Source organism: Empidonax traillii, unplaced genomic scaffold, assembly GCF_003031625.1.
Source record: "Empidonax traillii isolate 1590-97213 ecotype Southwest subspecies unplaced genomic scaffold, ASM303162v1 scaffold68:size1967880, whole genome shotgun sequence".
NCBI classification, from domain to species: domain Eukaryota; kingdom Metazoa; phylum Chordata; class Aves; order Passeriformes; family Tyrannidae; genus Empidonax; species Empidonax traillii.
In genome coordinates this window covers 1,006,288-1,033,007 of record NW_020955261.1, presented here as the reverse complement: position 1 = coordinate 1,033,007, position 26,720 = coordinate 1,006,288, and the positions used below count along the sequence as shown (strand labels likewise).

Genomic DNA, 26,720 nt, shown 5'->3' with positions numbered 1-26,720 from the left:
TTGATGCAGCTTTATAATCAAAGGTTTTTTTAATTGTAAACTCTTTGTTAATATGGGTATGTTTTCATGTATGCACTTGAGAGTTAATAACAGGGGTGATACACAGGAAGCATCTCTTCAGTGTACTGGATTTGAGATATAGAGGGAGAAATTCTTTAAGAGAATATTTAGTTTTATGAGAAGACAACATAAGATAATAAAATTACACTATACTACATGAGAACAGTCACAGAATGATTTTAATCCTGGGTTTCTTAACCAGTTATTAAAATGATGTCTCTTTCCCCGTAGGGGAAGGTGTTTGTTTGTTTGTTTGTTTGCTTGCTTGAATGGTAGTCTTCAGCTTCCATATTTAAAGGGTATTTTTGTACAGAGAATGTTGTGAATGGAGCGACTTCATTTTGACAAAATTGCTATTTCACTTAAGCTGATGTGTTTATTTGCCTAATTGAGTCTTGAGCCATGATCAGTATAAGGTGATGCTGCCATTCGCAAGTTAGTTGATACCAGCAAAATCTGTTTGTCTTTTTTTCTCAATCTTGCTTTAAGCTTTAGTTTATTACCTGAAATCAACCTGGATGTGTTCAGGATGTATTGTTCCAAAAATCGGATAAATGTAGTCTATTTTTGAAGAGCTACATTGAATAGACATTCTTTTTTAGTGAAATTGCTGTCATAAGCCAAAAATTTTTTTGATTATTGGGAGTATTTTTGCATAGAATTGTTCCCTCGTAGTGGACAAGAGCAGGTCTGAGAGTAATAAATGTTTAGGTTGCACAAACATCAGACAATGCTGATTCTAGATTAGTGTAGAACCAAGAACCTTCTGCAGTGTAACTCTATAGAAAGTGAGGCTTGAATCAGAAGAATTTTGGGAGTGTTTGTACTTCCCTATCGTATTCTTAGTTGCTCTGCTTGGCAGCTTTGTAAGAGACGTATGCTTGAGTTTTCTGTCAGATAGAATGGGTGCAAGAGGAGTTGCCCCTCAAATTATGTGATTGCTGTAGGTCTTACAACTCATTATAATGAGTTATAATGTAGGAATAATGCAACTTAACTTTCTAATTGCCTCTATATCCATTATTTATTCAGCCATTTGTCATAATGATATGAATTTCCACAAAGAGCCACTACTTTATTTTTCTATTTATCAATAGCTTAGCTAATTAAGAGTGATTTCTACAGTGTTTTAGCTTTTTAACAAGTGGAAACAAGTGAGACATAGTTCTAAAACTGTTTTTTGGGACTTTTTTCCTTAGCTATTGTTCTCTTGGTGTCTCAAATACATTTTGTGTTTCACTGCTGTGCTGGGCCTACTGATGATACTTGTGTGTTGTTTTCACAGTGTGCTCAAGGCATGGAGAGATTTTTCAGTTGCACTAATTTATGGTTTAAAAGTGTAATGGATGGGAGGGAGGAAGTCAGTTATAGGTTATGCAAAGTTTTAGTGATGTTACATTAAAAACAAACAAAACTGAGAGACTTCAGAAACTTGGCATATTTAATTGGAATTTATTCTTTCTGAATGCTTGTAAAAAGCAGGCTGTGGTTAAGTACCTATTTATTTCGGTATTAAACTCTTAAGGTCGTACACTAAGCAGCTTTCTGAATGTAGATCTGAATGAAAAATATCAGAAAATTTCAGAGTGATTTGTGCAGGGGACATTGCACCCAGAAAATGGTATTGGTCAACTGGGAATTTGGAAGCGTGCTTTGGATATCTGTTCTGTTAATAAAGAATTGAATGTTATGTATCCTGAATCTCAGATAAATGCATCTTTCTTGAAAAGAAGTGGAAATACAAGTGCTGGGGAATACTTTTATGTTAGTCTAACTGCTGGAAACATGCTTACAACCTATTTCAATCTAGGTAGAAATCAGAACAAAGGAGTTGAACTGCGTGACAAATTTGAGTGTTAGGCTGTAGTGATGCGTGTTGTATGTTTTTATCCTCATCTGTTTGTGACATCTAAAATGTTTGAGATACCAAGTTTGACAGTTTTATTCTTTGCTTTCCCTCTCCACTGTTGCAACACACAGAATATATGGCAATTGTTCCTTTTTATTGATAATTAATGTACTGCTATTCTTAATTCTTATTTTTGGTATTTTTAGTTTTTCCTAGAAAAAAGCAATTTCCTTATGGTAGTAAGGGTCTGAATTGAATAATTATAGTATTGGAGATGGAAAGTGAGAAATATGAAATGTGTGTGAAGAAAAAAGAAGGAAAGAATAATCATGTGGTATTTTTGATAATTGACAAATTCTCAGTGAAACAGCTGGATCTTAGTTTTGCACCTAGTTATTATGGATGAATGCTTTCATTTTAGTCTTTGTACTTTTCATTAGATGTTTTGCTAATAAGTCTTCTTAAAAGAAAGTAAAAATCAGTTTTTGCTATTCATGATAATGTTCATAATGTTCATAACTATAAAATGACTGTGCTAGTTCAGCTGATTTTACTTTATTATTGATAAATGAAACTGAGTGTTCAAGTTTTATTCCAATTTTAAGGCTTCCTAAAAGTGTCTTTTTTTCCTTCTTTACATAATAAAGTCCTAGACTATAAATCCAAATACTTCATTATATCTTATCTTTTTGGGTTAGTTGACTACTCTTTGAAAGTATAGTTAGGGCTTGATACAATGCAGTAAAGTTGAACAAATTATTTTCTGTATACTTTCTCTCTTTTATTTCAATTTCACACCAACTGCAGGAAACAATTTTGTATGTTGTATCAGTTATTTGTATACAGGGTACATATATATTGCTGAAAACAAAAACTTGTGAGCTTCAGAGAAAGCTAAATGCTGTGAGTAGCAAAGTTTGAAGCTTCTCCTCCCTGGAATTATTTTTTCCGTGATGTAAAACCATCTTACATGGGTGTTTTGGGGAGTTGGTACTTTTTTTTCTTTTATTTTTCTTTTGTTTGGCTGTGTGTTGGTTTATTCCCTGGCCCTGCTTTGATAGCCCAGATTTGTGGGAGAGCTGCAAGATTTGATTTGTGCCTTTTACTCAAATTTACAATGTGTCTCCACTACTGCCACTCATGCAGCTAACTCTGGGGGGATCCAAGGGAAAAGGAAAGCTGCTTAATACTGGTCTGTGTTGAGGTGAATAGACTTCAGATGTTTTTTGAAAGATTGCAAGTGGTAATACAGGAAAACTTTTGCAGTTCTGCTTCTGAAGTTGGAAACGGTGTGATAAAGGATGACATCAACTGTGCCAGCTATTTACTTTGACTTTAGCCTCGAAGTTCTCTGTGTGCTTGGGAAAATTGCCTATATGAACTTGTCTGCTAGACTTCTGTACTCTGGTCTGTCCAGAGAATAAATTTAAAAGAAAGAAATTATATGCAGCAGTGGTGTCTCATTTCAAAAGAAATTATGTATTTGTGAAGTAAATTTAGCACTAAAACTAATTCTGGGTGTGATAGGCATAGTGTATCACAGAATAGATGAGATTGTAAGGAGCACATCTAGTCCACCTCCTCAGAGTCAGCAGGTTGCTCAGGACCATATCTAGCCTAGTTTTGAATACCTCAGAGGATCAACAACCTGCCTGAACAGCCTTTTCCAGTGTTAGATTATCCTTAAAGTAATAAAGGTTGAGGTTGTCTTTTTTTTTTCTTTGTGGTTTTTCGTTTGTTTTTTGCTTCTCCTCTTTTCTTTGTAAGTTTACATGAAATTTCCTGAAACTCAGTTTCTTCCCATTGCATCTTGTCCTTTGACTGGACACCACTGAGAAGAGTCTGGCTTTGTGTTCTTTTCTCCTTTTCATCAGGTATTCACACAGAGTAAGATTTCCAACCTACCAGTCTTCTCTTTTCAAAGGTAAAACAATCCCCAGAAATTTCTGAGCCTTTTCAGATGATGGTGTTTTGGGCTCAGTCTTGATAGGGAATGAGGACTGGACTGACTAATTGGAAATGAATTTGGTGAAATGAAAAGTATACAAAACGAGGTGTTAAAAGTTGATTGTATATTCCAAACAACCCAGCACAGAGCAATTACAGATCTGCAAGTCAAATCAGTTGCACAAATAAGATTGAGAACCTGACTATGGAGATGCCTTATAACTCTTGCAAGTTAAAGAAAAAAATAGTTTTTCAACTCTTCTGTATGATAACAAGATGAATAGCCTTTCATAAAAGGAGGTTAGAAATAAAACTGCAATGAGATGTGGAAAAATACTCAGTTAAAGCTGTATCTTAGATCAGAATGGTTATGGATAAAGTTTGATCTAACTAGTTTGAATTTCAATAACGTTTTCTGTTGAGCTATAAGGGGCAGTTAGTTCAGATGAGAATTAGGGAATCATAACAATAAATACTTTCCAAGATGTGTATAGTCCTGGTTGTGAGGAGTGTACTGCAGAGGTGGTGTCAGAGTGGAGGATACTGCTGGGTTGTCCAGGATTCATCTTCGCAGTTGCTGTCTGAAAAGTAACCTTAGCATACAAAAAGGCAATGCATGCTGATTAAAATTGCTGATGGTACAAAATTTAAAGGCACTTGTTCCATTTGAGAGGCAGTTACTGAAGAACTATACAACCCTGAGGACTGGAATTACTGAAAAAAACAATGTGAAGTCCAGTTTGTCATAAGTATGAAAGATTACAAAGAACCTTTGCAATGGGCTGGGAGTTCATTAGCTGGAAATGCAGAGAATTAGGAAGAGGTGATTTGGTCTAGTTGGTTGCAGCGGAGTTTGAGCCATGAGGCCAAACTGAACAAATAGGATCTGGGAATGTATTGCACTATTTTTATTCTGCAGAAGTGGGCAACAGTGTTGTTAGGTACTGAGAAGAGTTAATTTTAAATGCAGTACGTTTTTCTGGCTGATTAAGGTCAAAAGTAATGAATCCAATGTGGTACAAGTACAGAGAGATTACTCAAATTATTGGATGAATGGTGGCTTTGCTTATGGTGAAAAGAACTTTGTTCTGCATGGCTGAACAAGCTGGAGATTGAGACAAGATGGTTGCAGTTTGTGTTCAGAAGTGTGAAAAACTATTCGAAATAAAAAGCAAACTAATTCAAATGTCTATGGAAATTGTAAATTCTGGAATCATTCTTTCTGAACGTTCCAGAATTTGGTTTTGATTTGCCACATTGTGTATTCTGTGTCCCGCTCGGCAGGAAATGTTGTAGTGACAGAGATCTAGCTCCTTATCAAGGTAGTTAGCGTTACTCTTTTGCAGCAGGTGTTGATGCCCTATTCTAGCGATATTTAGTGTTCTCAGTTACATGAAGGCTCTTTCAGCAGTTCCCTTTGTTTTAATATTAGCAGGAATAAGCTATATGCTTAGTGAAAGCTTGCAAAGAGTAGAGTCGGCAAAATTGTAGTGACAGTATTTATGGAAGACATTTTCTCTATGCAGTCATGTAGAGAGACTATTTATAAAGCTCTTTGTTTATTTTTGCTCTGCTGAAAGTATTGACAAAAACAAACAAGTAAATTTAGGGAGAATACTTTCCAGATGAGATCTTGGACAAATGAATGGGAATTCGTGGCCACTCATGTACCTTCAAATTCAAGCAGTTCATTATGTATTGGAGGCCTAATCTCTCCATTTTTGAAATAGATAAGGTCATTAAAGAGAGACTAACTGGTAGTTTTGCAAAAACACAAGTTGCTAGCGTTTTAAGGATCTCACTTCAAACAGTTGGTCTCCTGAGAAGAAAAGTGAGACCTTCTTAGAGAGCAAGAGTGTGTTGTTTTGTTTGTTTGTTTGTTTTTTTAAACAACTACTACTTTGTGTTGCCAGAACAAAATTCATGAATGGCAACTGTTAAATTTTAGAACAAATAAATGAATGTAGAAAAGTTCTGAAGTGGGAAGAAAAAGTTTGAGTTTTTTAAAAAATATTTAGTAATTTCAGAAGGAACTTGGAAAATAAACTATTATTAATAATTATTTTAATCCTATTAATTCCAGCTATTATTGTACAATTAACATTTCCAAACAGCTGCAAAATTTTAATCATAAAAATTGAACAGCAGCAATTGTTCCTTGCTTCTTGGATCCTTCAGGAGCAGACACGTTCCTTGCTTTTCTGGGGTTATTAGTGTTCTTTTACAGTTGTATTATAAAACTGTCAGCCTAATACCAGAATCCCAAGAGCCTGACACTGTAAAAATGTGTCTGTGAGATTTCTGCAAGTCTTGGAAGGTTATGGTGTCCTGAAATAATGGGCTTTAATGTAAGATTGCAACAGATAATTGAGGGGAAAAGGGAAAATAAGGGATGAATACATACAGCCAACAGAATTCAAAGAGCTTCTGGCAAGTAGCCCTTCCATTTTTCTCCATATGAACAACTGCAACACACTGCAACTTTGAGCTGTGCTGGCTTTTTGTCTCTGGAGGTGAAACATGGAATTTTTTAGGCAGCTGTGACTGTGATTGGTTTGTGACTTACCCGGATGCCTTTGTAATGATGTAATGCTCTGATTCCTGTGGCCAGTGAAGGGAACTAGAAGGCTTGTGTGGATGGGTTAGGCATTCACAGCTCTCTACAGCACATCATCTCAAATTCCAACGCAGTATGTATGAAATCATAGACTGATAGTTGATTTTCCACAAGGGAAAGTGTCTGATGCAGGTGTTAGAGTTATTTTTATTAATGAAGAATTCTGAGAGAAGACTGGTTTAAATATTGACAACAGAGCGTTCTATGAGGCATGAGAAGAATCAGAACAGCACGATTTACTTAGTAGTTTTGTGGTCTCTTAGAAATTATGTCCCTGGAGGTGTTAGTAGGGGCTACTGTGTAGCTGAAGGATGACTACACTTGCTGGAAAACATGAAGTGCCCTACTCTGGTTTCCAAATGGGAGACGTATTATGTATGTAATATATGATAGTGTGTAATAATATGTAAATCTCATTACATCGACTTTAAAGGAGAAACAAGGGATTTGGATCTTTTGCTGTTCCTTTTAATGGCAAAAGAGTGATAACTCCCCATATCCGTCTGTTTGTTCCCTGAAACTGACTTTGGATAGAAATATGGATCAATAAGATGTAAAGCAGGGGGAGCTTCTTAGGGCTGGTGAAGTCTTGCAGTACACTTAGAGTGGCTTTTCTTTGGGCTTATCTCACCATTGATCCGTTCCTGGGATGATTATCTGAAAGATAGGATGTCTCATAGCTTACTTTAAGGTATTAGAAGTAGTAGTGTACTCCCAGTTTGTGCCACACGATGATAAAATCGTGTGTGACAAACACAGTGCTCTAAGCTCAGTCAGTCCCAGCTACCTGGTCCTCAAAACACCTGATTCAGCTGTGAAACTCAGATATCTCCAGACAAACTAAAATGTGTTCTAGACTATTTTCCTCTCGTGGCTGCATGGGTTAATTAGGTAACCTTTGGGACGTGAGAGTGGAAAGAGGCAGACGTATAGATGGGAGGTGCTTCATTAGCCAAATTTAATTATTAAAGAAAATGTTGGCTCAGTGTTTCTCCGTGGTAACCTAGAAATTGTCATTCCCTTCCTTATGTTTCTACAAAGTTTGACCTAGTATAAATGGTGGTTTTATGCTTATTTAGGCATTACTGAATATCAATGATGTATTTTCACTTAGCGTCACCCTTTATAAAAAATAACAAGCTTTTGAAGTATTTATTTCTTAAGGAAAAGATTCTAAGTAATTCTATCCTGTTTTTCTTCATTTCATGACATTCCCTCTCCTCTATGACTTTTGCAGTTTAATCATAGAACGGTTTGGATTGAAAGGGACCTTTAAAGGTCATCTAGTCCAATCCCCTGTGGTTGTAATTTATATGTTTTTTTGTCAGCTAAGAAGGCTCCTTGTGCTAAAATTTAGAAGGTATACCATGGAACTTATCATCTGTGCACTGAAAGTGAATAGTCTAAGAGCATCTGTAGTAAGCTGAATACTTGACAAGAGAGAAAACCCAATTATGGCAGAATGGTCCACCTGGGTCTTATATTTGCATGTTTAGCTGAGTGCTCATAGCTATTATGTGACTGTTCAAATCAAGGAAGCTGGGAACAGGATGTTTTTTAGAAGTGAATGAGTTTGCACAACTGAGAAAAGAAGAAAAAGATAAATAAATCCTGCTTGAGAAAAACCTTGGGGTCAGGGATAAGGAGGGAAGCATGGCAATTCATGCAAGTGATCCTTCATAGGAGAAAGTTGAAGAGGGTTGTTTGGCGCATCAAACAAAACGAAATAGTGCTCTGTGCACTGAACAGGGTGAATGAAATCCTTAAGACGATGAGATATGTGAGAAATACAAAAGAGAAGGACACTGGGATTTGTGAAAGAACCAATTTCAAGAGAAAAGGTTTGGCATAAGGTTTATCTTTATTAGTAGTGGTGTTTGATCGATTTGCTTTTAATAGAAAACAAATCTTTGTAAGGATCTTTCATTCTGGGTGCTCTTTATTGGCGAAGAGGAAGAAATTGAGGTAGCAGCACTTTCTGTTGCCAGATAGGATAAAATCCTGACATAAGGACAGTGTTAAATTTGTAGTTCATATACAGAGAAGCACAAACCTTGCAGTGTGTGCATATAAGGGATACAGGAACAATGTGATAATTATGGAGATAGGAAAAAAGTATCTAGATAAATAGGAATGTATGGAATTTGAAGTGTTTGTTGCCTTCCAAAATATCACATTTTGTTTTAGTATTACAAATACTGAGTAACTTTTCTCTTACTTTTAACAGACTCTGAAGGCAGATCCAGAAGAACTGTTTACAAAACTGGAGAAAATTGGTAAGGGCTCTTTTGGTGAAGTTTTTAAAGGAATTGACAATCGGACTCAGAAAGTTGTTGCTATAAAAATTATTGACCTAGAAGAAGCAGAAGATGAAATAGAAGACATCCAACAAGAAATCACAGTGCTGAGTCAATGTGACAGTCCATATGTAACTAAATATTATGGATCCTATTTAAAGGTAAGATACAGATGAAGGTGATTTTGTTTTGTAAGTACTTCTTTTTGTGCCTGTTTTCATTGACAAGGTTTCAATCAGACTTCAGTTGAAGAAAAACATATTTTTGTCCTTTCAATTCTAAAGAAAAAATGACAGAACTTAATAGAAAAAATTGCACGTTTCTTGATATTTCTGTGCAAAAAAACTTCAAATAACATGAGTTAGTTAAGCTCTGATTCACTTAATTTTAGGAGAATGTAACTCTAGTAATTATTTAAATTCTGAAAATTAACTCTGCATTTGAATTGTCAAAATATTAAAAGCAATGTAGTATCTGCTGTTCTGTGAAGCTTGAAATTTTTTGTCAAGTTTTGATCATTAGGGATCAAGCCTAAGCTATTAGGTTGTTTTTCTAAGGGGACTAAACCTAGCCTTGATCCGATTTGAAAATTAAAATCTAAAAGTTAATTTATTTGCACATTAGCCATAAATGAAGTGATGGAAGGGGTTTCCATTGACTGCCTTCTGAATCTGTTTCCCTTCCGTCCTCCTGCCATATTATTAATATCAGGGTTCAGTTATAAGTGAGACAGATAGTTTTGTTTGTTTGCTTTTTTGTTTTGGTTTTCTGTTTTTGTTTTTAATTGGATGGGTCTAGTGATTTATTATGTCTAGAAGGTAGTGAAAATATCTGGAAGCTTTTGGTACTGCTTTATTTCTTTGGGCAGACTTTGTTCCCATCTGGATAGCTCTTTCTTTTATGACAGTGAGATGGCAATCTAGTTAAGAGAGCTTGTTGTCTTGGCAGGATTTGAAGTTAGAAATAGGCAGAAAATGCTTTAATTTTCAGTCTGCTTTTGCTTTTGTGGAAACATTCTATTTATCAGCAAAAACATGAAGGTTCTGAAAGGGGGATGCTGTTTTATCTCTGTATTTCTGAGATTACCAGTCAGTTTCCAAAGAAAAAAGGACTTTTTCTGAATCCAGGAGATGCATTACTTAAGAGAGAGACAGTTTTTTCCTTTCTTCTTTGTCCTCTGAACTGGTTTGCTTGGATATCTTATCAGTGAGGGGCTTTGTAAATGGTTTTTAGACATAATAACCTGTTGCTGAAACTGAATTTAGAAGTTATGTATAGTTTAGATCTCAAGCATAGGAAGGCACTTAATTGAGCACAGTAAACTGAATAAATTTTTCCTCGTGGCTTCTATTACTATTCTTGCAGTTTCTCAGTCAGGGATTGATAGTTAAGTGAAATATGGCAAAAAGGCAGAAGTGATGTTTCTCTCCTGGACTGTCTCTCTGCTTCAAATCTGTTCATTTTAGCCGAAGAAAGTAAGATCAGAGAATGGTTAAGGTTGGAAGGGACCACTGGTGAGGTCATCTTGTCCACCAAACCAGTGTGCAGCTGGCCAATAATTAAACACTCGAGAGACATCGATTATTTATTTCAGAGTTGCGCACTTTATTTCTGGGTGCTCTGTGGTATTCCACAAATCAAGCACACCATCTGTCAAAACATTTTACTATTTATACATTTTAGCAAATAAAGGAGTTAGTGTTCATTTGCTACAAGTTACATAGTTCTCTTATTAAATCATTTTTCTACTTTCTATTGGTTAAAAAGTTGCATCTCATGCTAATTAGGACACATGCAGAATCTTTGTCTTCTTTTGTATTGGTGGGTTTCTTGGGTCAGCGATCACGGTCTCTCGCTGCCAGAATTACCTTTACCCAGCTGGAGCTGATTTCAGCACAGTTGCTGAGTTGGGTCTGTTAGTTTCTTCCTTGGGAGTTCTGCTAGATGTCTTTGTGGCCTGCAAATTCTGTATTCTTTGTGTCTATTAGTGGTACATCCTTCTTCCCAAGCTGTGTTAACCTCCTTCTAGGTCTGAGATTACTGAAGCGTGTCAAACCCTATACCTCAACTAGACAATTCTACCAAGTAATTTGTTTTTCTAACACATGGGCATCACTTAGAGCTTGCTTATTAGCTGCTATCCATTTCACAGGTTAAATCTCCCTTCTTGTTGATTAGGCTTCAGAGTATACCCATAAGCTCTCAGCTCTGTCATATCCACCCCAAGACAGAACTCAGTACATTCCGAGTGTTGCCTCACGTAGAGGCAACTCCACTACTGTGCTTTCCTGGTCTGTCTGTCCTAAATAGCATGCAGCCCTTCCCTGCGACATTCAGCTGTGTGAGCTGTCCCATCATGTCTTGGTAAGCTCAGTGAGATCAAAGACTTGTGACTGCACACACGTCTCAAATTCCCCATTTGTTCCCCATATTGTGTGCACTGGTGTACAGGCACTTTATAGACGTATTTGAATGTGTCAATATCCCGAGAGGGCTGCAAGGAGATGCCCCATAGTCCTCTTCCCTTTCCTCACTTTTCCTAGCTTAAAGCTCAGTTTACCAGGTTGACCCTTCTGCCAACAAAGGCTTGTGTGCCCCGTTTCATGAGGTGGATTCTGTCTCTCCTAATGAGCAAACAGGGTCCCAAACCAAAATGTTGTTGCCAACACCAGCGACACAGCCAGCTGTTTACTTTGTAAATCCAGCTAATTCTCTCATTGTTTACCCTAACTGGCATGACCAAGGAGAAGACTACCTGGGCCTCCAGACCCTTGACCACCGTCTCCAGAGCCCTGAAATTGAGTTTGATGGTTCCTAGTTACCCTTGGTGTCATTTGTGCCCACATGAAAGACCAGCAAGGAGTAAAAGTCACCTCTTACAGGATAAGTGAAATAGAATTTAAGAAAAAGTCTGATGGGGATGCCACTTAGTAGTTTTTAAAAGGTACAATAACAGTGGGTTGAAAAAGAGAATCCAGTGTTTGAATACGAACTAAGTGGATGTCAGCATTTTGTGAAGGTCATATGGCAATGGTTGCTTTTCCTAATTGAGGGTGGGAGAAGGCTGTAGGGCTCTGAACCCTGAATGGATTTGGCTGGATGGAAGTGTCATTAGTGACATTTGTGCTTATTATTGTGAGGGGGACCCTCTGAAAATACTTATAATCTTCCACATTTCATCCTCTGCCAAGTGCAGAACCCTATGAATTTTTCAACTTACATCAACTTTCTATAACAGTGTCTATGTATGACTCATTTACTTTGGAAATAAAATACAGCTCTCTTTACAGGTAGAAGAGTGTACAACAACTCATGTTTATTCATTGCTTTAGTTCTTTATGAATGTATGTTGTTTGCAAGACACGTGGTACTACAGAACTTTTGGTCTTCAAAACAAAAACCTCATTTCTTTATGCTGTTAAAAATTATTATGTGGTGGTTGTTAGGTGATGCTGAAGTGGTAGAATGCAAAGGAAACATTTTACAGTTGTAAGAGTCAGGGCTTGTTATTGGATAGCAACAATGTGTCATCACATATATATATATATACACACACACATACACTTAAAAAGGACCATATTCATATTGAAATGAATTGGTTAATATTTTTGATTAGAAATCTAGGTTTATTTGCTGCAAGTCTCTGATGTATTTGAAAGCCAGGACTGTCATATGTAGTTCTAAGGGTCTGACCGTCTTTTAACTCTGTTTCTAACAGTGTAATAATCCATCACTGAGAATCTTCAACACATTAACCTTCCATGTCTTAAGTGATTAGGAGACATTATTTCTTCTGTGATTGGACAGTTTAGCACTAATTACAGGAAAGATAATAATGTTTTCTCACAGAATAAACTTCTTTGAAGTAAGCAAGTATGAGAACAGTAGGATCTTAGGTTATATTGCCAGCCACTTCACCAATTATTGTTCTCTAAAGTCTGTGCAGCTTAATGCATACTGACCATGTGTCTGGTGGATGTTGGAAAGAAAGAAGTACTGTTCGTAGAGAACTCTTAATTTGGCTTTTCTATACTGTGTTTGGGCGACAAATTGAAACTGTTGTTGGAACTGTTCCCTCTCATTTTTTTTCCTTCTGGCTCTGGATCAGTCTTTGTTTCCCCATGTGTCCTGTGTATCGTTTTGTGAGCTGAAGAGGTGTCATTTATTATGTAGTAACCTTTTTTTTTCCAAGTACTCCCCTGGCAGACAAGTTTCAAGATATTGGGAAAGGAAATTTTCTGTCTTATTTGGGACACTGCATACTTGATGATTAGTTCTTTATGTCCCTTTCTAAAACAAGTTTCAGTAATTGCAGAATACCTGATCTGACATCCCTTAAAATATTTGACAGATTTTAAGAGGCATTCTGTATTTTCAGCAAAGGTGGTTAACAGATATTGCCATGAAGAGTTTTATAGGTAACCAGAATGTTTTGGGCTTGGGTTTTTATGTTTATTTTTTTTTGACACCTGAATCATCTTTGAGAAATCTTTATATTGTTCCTCATTCTCTGCTATTCCACACCTTCTTCCATTAAGCTATGTCATTATACATGCCAGTGTGTTCAGGAACCTGTTGCTTGAAATTTTAGGAAGCTTACTTAATACCACTGTATTTGCCTGATATACATGGAAGTACAACTTGAAATAAGTATTAAAATTCAGTGAGTTAATGAAAGCTACTTATTTCTAGAAATTAAAAAAAAAACCACAAAAAAACAACTGTTTCATTTCTAGAGCTTTCTAGAGTAGGGTGATATACCCCAAAGGCTGATTAAATTTTCTAATTCTACAATTTTTTTATATCCTAATTTCCTATTTTCAGAAATATGTTTGCTTTATAGCAATTTTTTGTTCATATTCAGAGAATAAGCTATATGGACCTGTTTGTATGAAGTATTACTACTTTAGCACAGTAAATATTAAATAAAAAGCAGCTTATTGCTCATATAGAGCAAGTCTTGTGTTCCCTCTAGACTGTGTTCTTTGCATCTGTTATTGGAGTTTTGTGTGTAGTTGCTGTGGTCAGTTCATTCAAATAGAGCAAAAGCAGTACTGAAGTGGGTACCAGTCATCCTGGATATAAATTTACTTGTGACTCATCTTTTTGTCAGAAATCCAAAGATGTTTATATAAAACAGAAATGGAAATGCTCTTTTCTTAAGACAAAGTATTTTTAAATATGATGTCTTCGTGCTGTCATTGTATTGCAACAAAGGTCTTTTGTCTACTACTAGGATATAGTAAGTAACTGGGATGTTGCTCTTAAAGCATATTGCAGCATCATGGTTTATATGGGTGCAGATATCTACAGGAATTGCTCTTCCTTATCTGCCATGGTGTGTTAAAAATCTGTTCCTTGCTATCTTCCAAAAGTCAGGTTCATCTGCTCCATCTATGATCTGATTGAACACTCCATGGATAAAAGAGTAATAGTTCCTTTTAGATCTTTACAAAATTATTCTTGGAACTTCTCTGGGTCTGTTTACTTCTTTAGATTTTAGGTTACAGCATCTACTGCCTTCCTTGTAATGGAATAGGGATTCTTTGTTCCTTATTAATTTTATTTTTTTATATATATATATATCTTATAAAATTTACTGAAGTTGTTTGCTGTCTTGTCTGAGTTTTGCCATACTGTAACTCTTTAAAAGTATTGCTATACTACTTATTTTAAAAGTGTTTATGCTGTCTAGGAACCTGTCAGCTCTGCTTTTTGCATTTTATTCTGCTTTACCAATTTTTCATGGGCTAGTTAGATTTGGTTCCACGGTTGTTTCTCCTGTCCATTTTAGGTCAAGTTTTTTGTAATATGTTTTATTTCCAAGATTCAGATGCCTCTCTGGTGATGTTTCTTCAGTTTTGTTAATACCTTTAATTGCTGCTTTATTATACCTTCATAACATTTATATATTTCTTGATCTTGTGTTAATATTTAGAAATACCTAACAGGAAATTAATTTGTCTTTATGTTTAAAAAGTTGAAACTAAAGACACTTGACTTTTTTACATATATGTATATGTACATAACTTTCAAAGCTGAGGTTAATATATGTATATGAACAAAAGCTGAGATCAATGTGTTTGATATATGTATAATGTGTTTATATATGTATAAACATGTGTATATGTATATACACACATTAAAAATTCTTTAATTTCCTTGTTTTAGACTTCTATACGTAGTAACACAGTGGCAGAGCAAGTGATCACTAAGTACTTTCATCATCCAGTGTGTAACTAGGTACAAGTGATATCAAACTGGTATTGAACTAGTCTTGTAGGATGTATTTTAAAAAATATTACTGTCTAAGCTTGCGTTTCTTTATCTTGCAAATGTATGTTTCTAGCACTCTTTGGAGCTTTTGAGATGCTCCCTTTTGAACTGTTTAAATTTTTTGACCAAAGTAGAACAAGGCTTCTAGTTTATTTCCACCCTTCTTTCACACAGACAACTTCCTGTTCTATAAAATTATTTTAAGAATTCTTAAAAAAAGTAGTTTATAAGAAGCAGCAATGCTGGTAAAGGTCATAGAGGATAGCTGCTGGTAATTTTAATTTAAGGCTTTGGTACAAACAAAACCTCATATGGTTTTTATCTCATGTCTAGGATATAATATACCTACTGATGTAAGTCAAACTGATGTTTGTATAGACAGCAAGAAAACAGAAAATAGCCTCTAGTTAAATTTTGGGAGTGACAGTGTACCCTCATGAAAAGAAACAGTTTTATGAAGTTTGATTAACTGAGCTCTGTAGAAGGCTGAGTTCTGGCAACTGAACTTCAGACAGAAATATTTCATTATGAAAAGCTGTGTTTCTGAAAGGAGTCTATAGTTTTAGGTAATCGAATGAATGTGAGGTTGGTAAGTAGTGCAGTGACTGAGCCAAAGCAAATCTTGTATTGGTTAGGGCTGTGGTATACACAGCATTTAGTGAGACCGTTCTTGGAATGATATGGCCAGTTCACAGTGTGGCTGGAAAACTGCAGTGCAGTCAGTAAAGAGCTTCAGGAACAGCTTGAGGTTTGGAAAGCCTGTGTTCCAGAGGATTACTGAAGTTCAGGCTTTATTTTGTTTTTCTGAAGAGAAGGTTGGAAGTGACTCAGTGTGTATATATTAAAGCTTTTCTGTGTTTAAGTGCTGATAGTTTAGTGCTTTCTAATCTGTTATGCCAAAATATGACAGGACGTATTTGCTGAGTGGTCAAGATAAGCAAATTTCATCTGATAACCACACACACTGTTTTAAAGGAAAGATAGTTTAAATATTGGAAAAGCTTGTATAAGGTGGGTTTTATGGTACTAGCTATTTTTTTTTTTAAGATCAGTGTTTGCTGAATTGAAAGAAGCCTAAGCTTGTACACTTTCGGAGACTTAAGAACATTAATGTATGTTGAATAATCTTGCCTCAGCAATCTAGGTAACTTTGTGGGTGTTTATGTGTGACTTCAGTAAGTTTTAATTTGATGTTCTTTTACTTTACAGGTTTAACTGGTTTACTTTAACATTTATGAGCATCTCTGAACTGATGTGACCTTAAATGTATGCTGTGGGTCAGCCGGAAGTTAATGGACTTGGTGCATTCTGTTGTCATTTGATCTAGCAGGCAGCTTTTGGCAGGTTTCATCATGCTTATTAGGGTGGAATGGAGATTTCTGCCATTAGGACTGTTGAATGCCCTGCAACAGGGGCTGCTACCTCAACAAAGGAAGGAGTGAATGTGGGAGTAGTTTCTTAATCTTCCATTGTTTATGCTGTGTGGTCAGCTCTATAACAGCAGCTAGTGCTCTTGCAGACTTCTGCAAACCACAGTCCTTGAACTTTGAATGGAGGTTAGAATCATAGAATCACAGGATTGTTAAGGTTGGAAAAGACCTTTTAAGATGAAGTCCAACCATCAGCCTAACACCACCACCATGTTCACCATGAAACCCTGTCCTCATGTTTTTTGAATACTTCCAGGAATGGAGAGTCTACCACTTCCTTGGGCTCTCTATTCCAGTGCTTTACAACCCTTTCCATGAAGAAATTTTTCCTAGTATCTAATATAAAACTCCTTTGGTGCAACTTGAAGCTGTTCCCTCTTGTCTTGTCTCTTTTTACCTGGGAGAAGAGGCTGACCTCCACCTCACCACACTCTCCTTTCAAGTAGTTGTAGAGAGTGATATGATCAGTGCTGGACCTCCTCTTCTCTAGGCTAAACAGCCCCAGCTCCCTCAACCACTCCTCGTCAGACTTGTGCTCCAGTCCCTTCACCAGCTTGGTTGCCCTTCTCTGAACTCATTGAAAAAAAAGATGTGACTATCTCTCATTTTGCCTGCTACAATTGCATCCATGTTGTCATCATCACATTTTGTGAGGAGTTTTGGCTTCTCTGTTCTCCTGACCAAAGCCAGGTGGAATTGTTTTATCCTCTTGGAAGTCCTGCAGCTGAAATGACAGGAAAGCTGGGAGTGCAGATTCTCTGTTATTGTGGCAATGACAGAAGAACAAAATGAAGCTCAGGTTCCTGTGAGCCAGTCCCTTTTCTGGTATGCTTGCTTTTCTTCTGAAGCCGTTGGTAACTCCCTCTGTTCTCACTAGGCAGCAATAGCTTTAAGAGAAGTTGCATGGGTGTTGCCTTCTTTTGTCTGTAGTAAATGTGGACGTGACATCTGGCTGGACAGCCCAGAAGGAGGTAGCAAAAAGGATTGTGTAATGGTTCTGATAGGCTGTCAGATCTAGTCAGTTTACTGGTTGAAAGAATGAGTAGGTTTTAATTGATACAGCTCCTAATGGCCGTAATAAGACTAAGATAAAAGGGTGCCAAAGAATCCATAAACTCTCTTTCTAGCATGTGTGGTCTTGCTGTGAGGCCCTGTTTTCGCATTTAAAGTAATTTAGTCCATTCTTATTTCCAGTTGTTACCTTGAAACTCTGAATCTCTGTGGCCTGTAGTCTTTACTACTTCTGTCTTTCCCTGTTGTCATTTGCTGTGCTCTTAACTGAGAAAAAAGTCCCTTTTTGCATTGTCTTTATTCAAAGATACTGTTTTGAATCGTGACTTTAGAAACTTGTCATTCTACTACTTTCCTTTAGCATCCAAAGGTTTATTATCATTTTCTGGAATCTACATCATATTGTGCTATTTTCCACATCTGTTGAAAAATCTATCTGCTAAACAAAGGTGGCTTCAAGAATTTTCCTGTTTGTCAGTATAATTAGTTCTGTGCTTTCACTCTTTTATGGCTAAATAATTCTTACTGTACAAGTGTATCAGGGTTGGGAAGCATCACTAGTATATCTCAAAGAAAACTGAGAGTTTGTACTAATTATGTTTGAATAATGTTTAAATACTTAACTGTATTGTGTCATTCTGATCTTATTTTAAATCCAGATTTAGAAAGCTTAATGTAAAGTATCAGTTCTTGAAAGTAACGTGTTTGTGTTGTGCTGCTTGTGATGGCCTTAAAAGCTGCCTCTGTGCCCTGATTGCTGAATTCTGTATGGTATGAAATACTCTGCGCATAATTTCACATCTTGGTAGCTGTCTTTAGGCAGATCTAACACGTGTGAAAAATAGGCAGCAGCACTATCTTGTTCCCCACCCTGCTTTCATATTCCTGCCATTTTACTTGTGTGGGATCTGTTGATTGCATAATGACTTGGTTCACCTGGGAAACAAGCTTCCTCAATGTCTTCTGTTCCTTCCAAAAATAACCTGGCTCTTGAAAAGACCAAACCCCAAACACTAACAGATGAGCCAGTTCCAACCCATGGCTTTGGAATTGCTAGTTCTGGTATGAAAATATAATTAAAAAAAAATGGTAGAGTCAGTTGGCCTAAAACTAGGGGGAGAAAAAAGGAGCACAACTTGCTTCTAGATTAGCTGAAACATGAGGTGTTGTATTTAGTTTGGCCATATGGATCAGGAGGACATAGCATTGCTTTTTAATAGTATGTAATCTTGTTTATGTCAAATGTCCTTCTGTATCTTGTGTGTTAACTGCTGCAGTTGTTGCTGCAGGCCTGAGATATCTGAAAAGGGAGTATTAATATGGCATCTAGGTGCAAGCTTTTTTCTGCTGCTGCAAAGGGGAAATCCAGCTGTGCCTTGCAACTGGCTACAGGTCCCATTTGTGAACTTTCAGTGAAATGGTTCAGCTCACAATTTTTTTATTTGTATTTTTATTGTTTTTATTTTTTTTTAAGGATGGGAGGATTGTATGTTGATGGTGCAGACTGGTCTTTGCTTTTAAGGGAGCACACTACTGAATCACTGTTCATGAATCTTCTTTGATTAGCCAACAGTAGTGCTGAAAAAAGAGAGCATATTTGTGCCCAGGTTTAGGTGCATTTTTTAGTTCTGTGGCTGGTTCCCCATTTTGTTGCAGATTAGATTTCCCAGCACAAGGCTTTTCAGCTAAGATGTGATTTTACTGCACCATCAAATGGCTGCCAGTCTGTTGATCTGGTGTTCTCATGAACCTCTAAAACATTTGCCATTTTGCTTGGAAACTTCTTTACCTACCCCTGTCATAATCTGGTGCTCTTACGTGGTTATATAGTTACTGTGTTTGTGTCATTTCTTTGATGTGAACATGAGGTAGTTTTATTGCTCAGTTACCTTTCTTTTGCTTAAGTATTCTTCGGCATTTATACAGTTCTTTGGGTCAAATTAATTATTCTAAATCTCTGTATGAAGATAGTTGTATGAAAGCAGGAGAATCACGTTGTTTACATGCATAAGGGAATATTATGGTGTGTTGAAGAGCATGTTAGTACGCATTTTGAAATGGTTAAATGTAGAACTTTCAGGAACTGTTATTTTGAAAAAAGTTGGTTAGACTCAGAAATACTGAACTTCAAAAGGGAAGTTTCACAGTGTATGGGTTTATGGACTGTATTAGTTCTAAAACGTTGTGTTTCTTGTATTCAGAAGCCAGTGTTTTCAAACAAATTCTTGAGGTTCTTTCAGTCTAGTTTTCATTATACTATAAAATTTTAAGCTCTTGTGTAACAGTTAGGATAAAAATAATCATCTGGAGGTGCTGAGGTTTTCTCCCTCTCCGCTCTCTTCAACAGTTCCTTGAAACTGCAACTTGTAAGAAAGAAGAGCATAGAGGAGAAAGTTGAATGGAAATAAGTTATGTGAATAGGTTGTTTTTACCTATAATGAGAGGTCCGGGTAAGAGTTGTAAAGAGAAAAAGTGGAAAATAATGAAGGATTTGCAGAAAAAGTATGTGTTTTACAGAGACTGAAATGATGAGCTTAACAGAAGTATGAGTTGAAAATCCTGAGATAGTCTAGGGTTGATTTGTACAACTTCATTAGTAGTAAAAGTTTGGAAGAATGTTTGACCTATGAGTGTTCTGTAAAGGGAATAGTGGAATTTAATAGCATTGTGAATGCAAAAGGGGTGGGAAAAGAGGATTAATGCTTTATAGGCTTAATGCTTTATAGGCTGCAGAGCAGGAGTGCAAAAGATCTTGGAAGTTGTGGTAAGTGGTAAAAAAAGGATTAAACCAATTGGTGGAATGATACTTCTACTAAGACATAAATTTGAGTTGTACCTTTCATTTTGAATTTAATTTGATGTAATGTGTAAACAGGAACAGATGTAAGCATTAGAGCAATTGTATTTTAGGACAATGGAAGTGAAGGGGTTCCTGTGCCTTGGATTTGCTGTTGGAACTTTGTTTCTGGTATAGAGAGGGGAGTAATTCATAAACACACTGAGCACTATTGAGGTGAACTCAGTATTTCAATTGAACTGAATTCAATTCTAGTGAAAAAGGTTTGAGATACCTAGGTGTAGGGTGACATTTTGGGGAGGGGGGGGGAATTAATTTGCAAGGTTAATTTGTTAGTTTTGCTTTAGGTGTGGTGCAGTTCATCTGAAATAAAGAATTCTGTGAACTAATACTGATTTACTTTTGCTTCTGATTATTTGCTTTTGCTTCCAGTTTCCCATGTTGTGACCTTGTACAGTTCATTAATAATCATTTGATGTATAACTCAGTAAAATGCAGTTCCGTAGGGAGCTTCGATTATGGGTTACATTGCATGTATTTCTTGCCTTCTCAGTGACTATTCGTAAGAGGTGAGTTGATGGAATGTTGGGATTCTCATAAAACCCCATAAGTCACTCATTAATCTTTCTGTACCTCTATAAATGGACTTCCTGGGAATTCTGCCACAGATTGCACTTAGTTTTTTTCCCCCATAAGGCAGTGGTTCAATAGATGTGGTTATGAAGTAGTTATTTGCCTGGTAGACAGGGATGGGAATGGAAGAATGACTGTTGTCAGCCCCACTGAGTAATCAAAAATATAACAGTTAAAGGGATAATGGCTGTAAGGGACTGTATTTTTTCACTCTCCCACCGGTGTTTTTTGAAGCAAGATAATGGAAAATGGCTGTAGGCAGGTGGGAAGAGAAAGAATATGGGCTTGTGTACACTTAGTGTTTTGAAGAAGTGGTTACCCACTCCTTTATGAAGTGAAATGTGTACTATTCTTTTGTTGTGTAAGTCTTGTATTTACTAGCTAGGGCTGCTTTTGCAGCCACTACAAGAAATACAAATCTGTTTGGTTTTATTGTAATATACTTTGGTAGAAGAGTTATAAACCCAGATCGCCCGTTAGTTTGCAACTCTGGGAAATCATGTGCTTTAATATGACATGCCTAGGCTTGTGACAGCTGGGCTTTAAAGAATCATTTCTGTGGTTGAAGGGCATGTGCCCAGGAAATGTGCCAAAGAAGCCGTGAATATGGACGCTGTTATAGATGACTCACACAGGGGAAAACATGGAGCTTGTAGCTTTAGCATGTTGGCATGCAAACACGAAAGTCTGCTAAATGCTCTGCGGAAGGAATCTTTTGTCAGTACCATGACAGAACATTTGTTGTTGTTTTTATTCCTGGCAAGTGGTTCTGCAAGCTCTGTTACAAATAGCTTGTGGAAAAAAAATGGTGCATTTAAGGATTAATTGTATACTGCTGTGGTAATTGCAAGAGGTAATTGTTGACGAGTGTCTGCTGCATTAAATTGTAGAACACACTGGTTAGACTGTATATCTGAAACTGAAAATGTGATATTTTCTTCTTGAGATCTGATGAAGGCAGCAGTTTCAGAGCATTGGAAAATGATTCCAAAGGCAAACAGCTTCTTTATACATATATATATGCGTTAGATACAGTATACTGAGGCGGTCCTGCTTAGTTTGAAAAATCATGTTACCTCTGTTTTTCCTGGAGTTCATAGTGTCCAAACTTGAATGAACAGTTCTTCTCTTTCCTTAGTTTCTGTTCTGCCTTGGCTGCCTGGCAGATGCCTTTTTTTTTTTTTTCCTTTGTGGTTGAACATGTTAGATGGCTGACAAACCTTGATTAAAGGACATAAATGCGCCACATGCAAAACCACAATGATTTCTTTGATTGCAGGGACCTTTTGGCCAGCTTGCAGTAAGGACTTGTGTTTAGAAGAGAACCTTTGGGCTCATCTGTATCTCCCCTCAAAGGGATGGCAGCCCGAGGACAGCTAGCATTCATCCTGACGCCAAGAGACTTCAAAGGAGGTAAGCGCCTCAGAAATGCTCCCTAGACAAAACACTTATCAGTCCTGCACCCCAGTGTGGTAATATTCTTTACTACAGCATTACCATCATTCATGGCTCCTTCGTGAAAATTTTTTCAGAACTTTATGGGGCCTTATCAGCTGCTTGCAGCCCCTGTAAGATTCACAGAGATGTCCATTGCTGTCAGTCATCCTTGTCCACTTGCTTAAGAATATGTCCCCAGTGGAAGGGAAAAAGACATTTTAAACCTCTTGAGTTTGTACTCAGACTTGTGCTTCCCTCCTTCCCTTATATTTTTATTTTAATGTTTTGGATGAGGTTCAAACTTGAGCTTTTTTTAGTTCATGATCCTTAAGGTTAAAGTCAGGGGGAAAAAAAGGAAGCAAACCCAAAAAAAGACAACCAAAACCAAACCCTGCTCATTCTACATGGTTTTACAAACTTTTCTTTTTAATAGATTTCTGAATGATTCCTTTATGTCTAGATGATTTCCACTGAAATATTTTTGTGTTTGAATTTCTTGTGAGCATTATTTAAAAAGTTCTGTAGAAATAAATTATTGCTTTTCATTTTCCTGGGGGAAAATGTGTCCTTGGAACACTTTTTTCCTCATTAGAGATGCTACCTAGATGCAGCACAGTTTATGTCTTCCAAATACCTATGGAATAATAATTTAAGCAATTTAAAATAAACAGAAATTTACTTTAACATCAGAAATTTAAACACAAAATTCCCATGGTAGCTTTTATAATTTTTTTTTTTTTAATCTAAAAGTGGACTTTTCAGGGGTGGTTTTCACCTCTTCTCCACCTAATTTTAGCTCTCAGCTCTAGATCTTTCTTTTCATGTTCTTACTCCAATAAGCATTATATGAAGCCCACTAAGAATATGACTGGAATTATGAGGAAGAATTTACTTGGGTTTTTGTTGTATTGGTTTTTTTCTTTTTCCTTCTTTTAAGGGGAATATTTGGACATGTAGTAGGCCATTAGTTAATATGAGTTATATGTTTGCTGAATAGATACTATTTATTTTTTTCTAAGGGTGTGGTTTTGGAGAGCATAGTTGCACAGTTGGCTCTCAGACCATTTAAGCTTTATCTGTTAGTAAGTCCTATAAAGTTTTGCCTTGTTTTTATAATTTCTGATGGGAATATATTATTTAGCTGTTAGTTTGACTTCTTTAAACCTAAGTAAGAGATTTTTGACTATGTAAAGCACTTCTAGTATCTGACATCTAGCCATTCTTACTGGGCTCCACTACATAAATACAAAGGTTCTGTAGATTGTAACTGAAATATATTGAGGTACACAAGAAGTGGATTGTCCTATAAAATAATATCGTGCCTAATTTTACACTTATATGTCTTTGGAAGAGATTTGCCTATGGATATTATGAATAACTTAGGGATCATCCAAATTTAAAACGTTTACAGGTCTGATAAAATAAATTAGCTTGGGTTTTGCTTGACTCTGTTCAAAAGCCTGGTTGTGGTTTTTCATATGTTGGGGGTTATTTTTTTAGTTTGTTTTCGTGTTTGGTTTCTTTATTCCCCAAATGAGTCTCTGATTCTTTTGCAGTAGTCAGTTTCCTTAGCTTCACTGGAAAATTTTATTTTGTGATCTTTTACACTTCATTTGTTGTTTAACTCTAGGAATTTGGATTTTTTTCCCAATATATAATTTTTCCCAGTGTCTTATTTCCATACTCCTTCTTCTGCTGTTCAAAGAGGCAGAACAAATATTCAAATTCAGAGAAGGGAACTTTCTGAAAACTGCAAATCTTTTTCTGGGAATTATTCTAACACTTCTTTATCTCTGCAAGGAATTACTGAACGTGCCAAAAATGAGCAGTAGAGCACTGAAACTTGTGTAAATATTACCAGGTTCATTGTCTTCCTTTAAGACAAGCTATATTACAAATGTAGCTTTAAAAATGTAATTTTCTTTATTAATGGATTACCCTCCTCTGTGAGCAGACAAAAAGGAAATAAAGGCACCTTTTATTTCCTTCACTAGAGCTGTCTTTCAGTGTCAGTGAAAGTGGGGGTGGTTTTGTTTGAGTTTGGTTTTTTTTTGTGGGGTTTTTTGTTTGGTTGGTTGAGTTTTTTTGGAGGGGGGGTATTGTGGGTATTTTTAAATAAATTTGGTCTTATGCCTGTTTGTCTAGAAATTCAGCAAGGAACGGTAGAAACAGGGCTGAGAATTGCTAGACTGCTTTCTAGTCTAAAATAAAGTATCTAATAATGGACATCTGTTCTGGTAAAATGAGTGTTATGCTAGCTATAGGCAGGAAGCATTTTATTATTTGGAGGCTCTGCAATTCATGAAATACTTAAAGAATTCCTTTCAAAGGTAAATGTAGTTATTGCTTAGTCAGTTTTTAGCTGAGGGAACTGATACTCAAAGCAATATTCTTTCTCTTTGGAGCCTTTCAAATTGACAGTAGAACTCATTCATTTAGGAAGCAAAATCTGTTTTGACTTTTTTCTTTAGTGGCATACAAGGTGACCTACTTCAGCATGGCTAGACTTTTAGTCATACCTTCTTGATGAATAGTTTATCCTAATCTGTATATTGTAACATCTGCTTCTGCTCCTTTTATACTTCAAAACACCAAAGCAGTAATTAAATTACAAGTTTGAAGATGGCTCATTCATTGCATCTGTTGGTGTTTCAGTACTTTTGCACTTTTTAAAGAAAACGGGACAGTACTTGAAGACTCTGCTCTAAAACATGGACTGTTGTGACAGGATGGGGAGGGGGAGGGAGAGGACAGTTTAGCCAGATGATGTCTTTGGTGGCTAAGGAAACCTGGGTACTTTGTAGTGTTGTTATCTCATAGAATAGTTTCTCTTGTTCTTTGAAATCAAGTTGTCTTTCCATGCCATCTGACTTTCAGGTACTTTGAAATAAGTGTCTTTAGAAAAATACTACAGTTTGGTTTTATTTAATGAAATCTGTAATGACATAAGCAAATAGCTTTCTCCTTTCTAAAACAATACACCAGTCTACACATTTTTGCATTGTAGTTGTAGGAGGAACTAGATGGAGAACATTAGCAGATGAATAGATTGTGAAAGAGAAGTTCAAGTGAAGGATTAGGTGCCCTGTGGAACTCAATATGCTTACTAGAAAGTATTGGAATAATCCTGTTATTCTTATTTGTTGTTAATGAGGCTGGAAAATGTCCCGTTCTTTCAGATATGGACAAAAAGTTATAGTACTTAGTGAGATTGCCTTCAAGAACAAGCTATACCATCTTAGAAAGGTGGTATGAGTTTGCACCAATGGATTTTTTTTTCTGACTTTGTCTTCTGTGAAGACAGCTCCAAAAGCTTGTGAAAACATTGTAGCCTTTCTTGATAGCTGTTAAGCAGTCACAGGACCCCAGTTTCGGAGTGATAGGATCAGTTTGTCCATTTGCAGTGGAAAGGGCTTGATTTACTACTTACAGTAATAGAGTTTTGTACCCATAGTGTTTAAATTTTGGAGAAACTGAATGTAAATAAATTACTTCTGCTATCAGTGGTTCTGTCCTTTGTCACGTCCTTGCTGTCTGTAAAAAGAGTTATTATATGGCATTGAGCAATCCACCTGGCAGCTGGGTAGGCTGTTTGAAGTTCAGGTGTGCATTGCTTACCTTCTCTGTACAGGGACGGCATGCTGGAAAGAGTGGAACGGGAGCAGATAGCGATACGCGATTCATTCTGTGCTGTTAACATATGGAGTGTAGTTCTGATTAGATTTAAATTGAACCAGTAATATATATAGGCAGTATTTATAACTAGTCAAAAAAATGACAAGACTTGAGGCCCTGCGGTAGATCTGTATGTATTCCTTGGCAAAACCATATATTTCCTGAATAGCAGTAGTAGTTACCTTGTATTGTTAAAGAGCTCAATATTGCCAGTTGGTATCTGTTCTAATACTAATCTCTAAGTCTAGAAATCGAACTATTGGAAAGTTTGCAAATCCAGATTAATTTCAAGGATCTGATGGCTGTGCATCAACTCATAGGTGTCTTCTCTCTTAAGCCTAAAATAATTACTTTCTTGTGTATGATTTGTTATGATAGGATAAGCTCCAGAGAAAAGATATTTAAAATATTTTAGAGGTCTTGATACTTATTGATACATGTTTTCAGATTTAATACAGTTGATGACCTTTAGTGGTGTTGTGGGAAGGTTTGGGAGCAGGAACCACAAGTGCATAAATGCCATTTCCTGTCGCTGCCTGAATGCATCATTTATGGCATCATACAAAACTTAATTTTTTTCTGATTGATCTGTATCTGCATATAATCTCACTAGTGTCCGTGTGTGTTAATAAATAATGAGAGCTCAAATGCCAGGGTGTGCCTGTTCTCTGTCCTTGATAAGGAAGCAGGT

The 26,720-nt window shown here is 36.5% G+C and overlaps 1 protein-coding gene across 1 annotated transcript in view; it reads left to right on the top strand.

Moving 5' to 3' along the window:
- The window catches only part of STK24 (serine/threonine kinase 24), a 55,490-nt gene that overhangs the window by 5,649 nt on the left and 23,121 nt on the right, over positions 1-26,720 (top strand). The window contains exon 2 of the mRNA XM_027880340.1: positions 8,701-8,931. Coding sequence (XP_027736141.1) covers positions 8,701-8,931 — 231 coding nt within the window. The remainder of the gene's footprint in view (positions 1-8,700; positions 8,932-26,720) is intronic.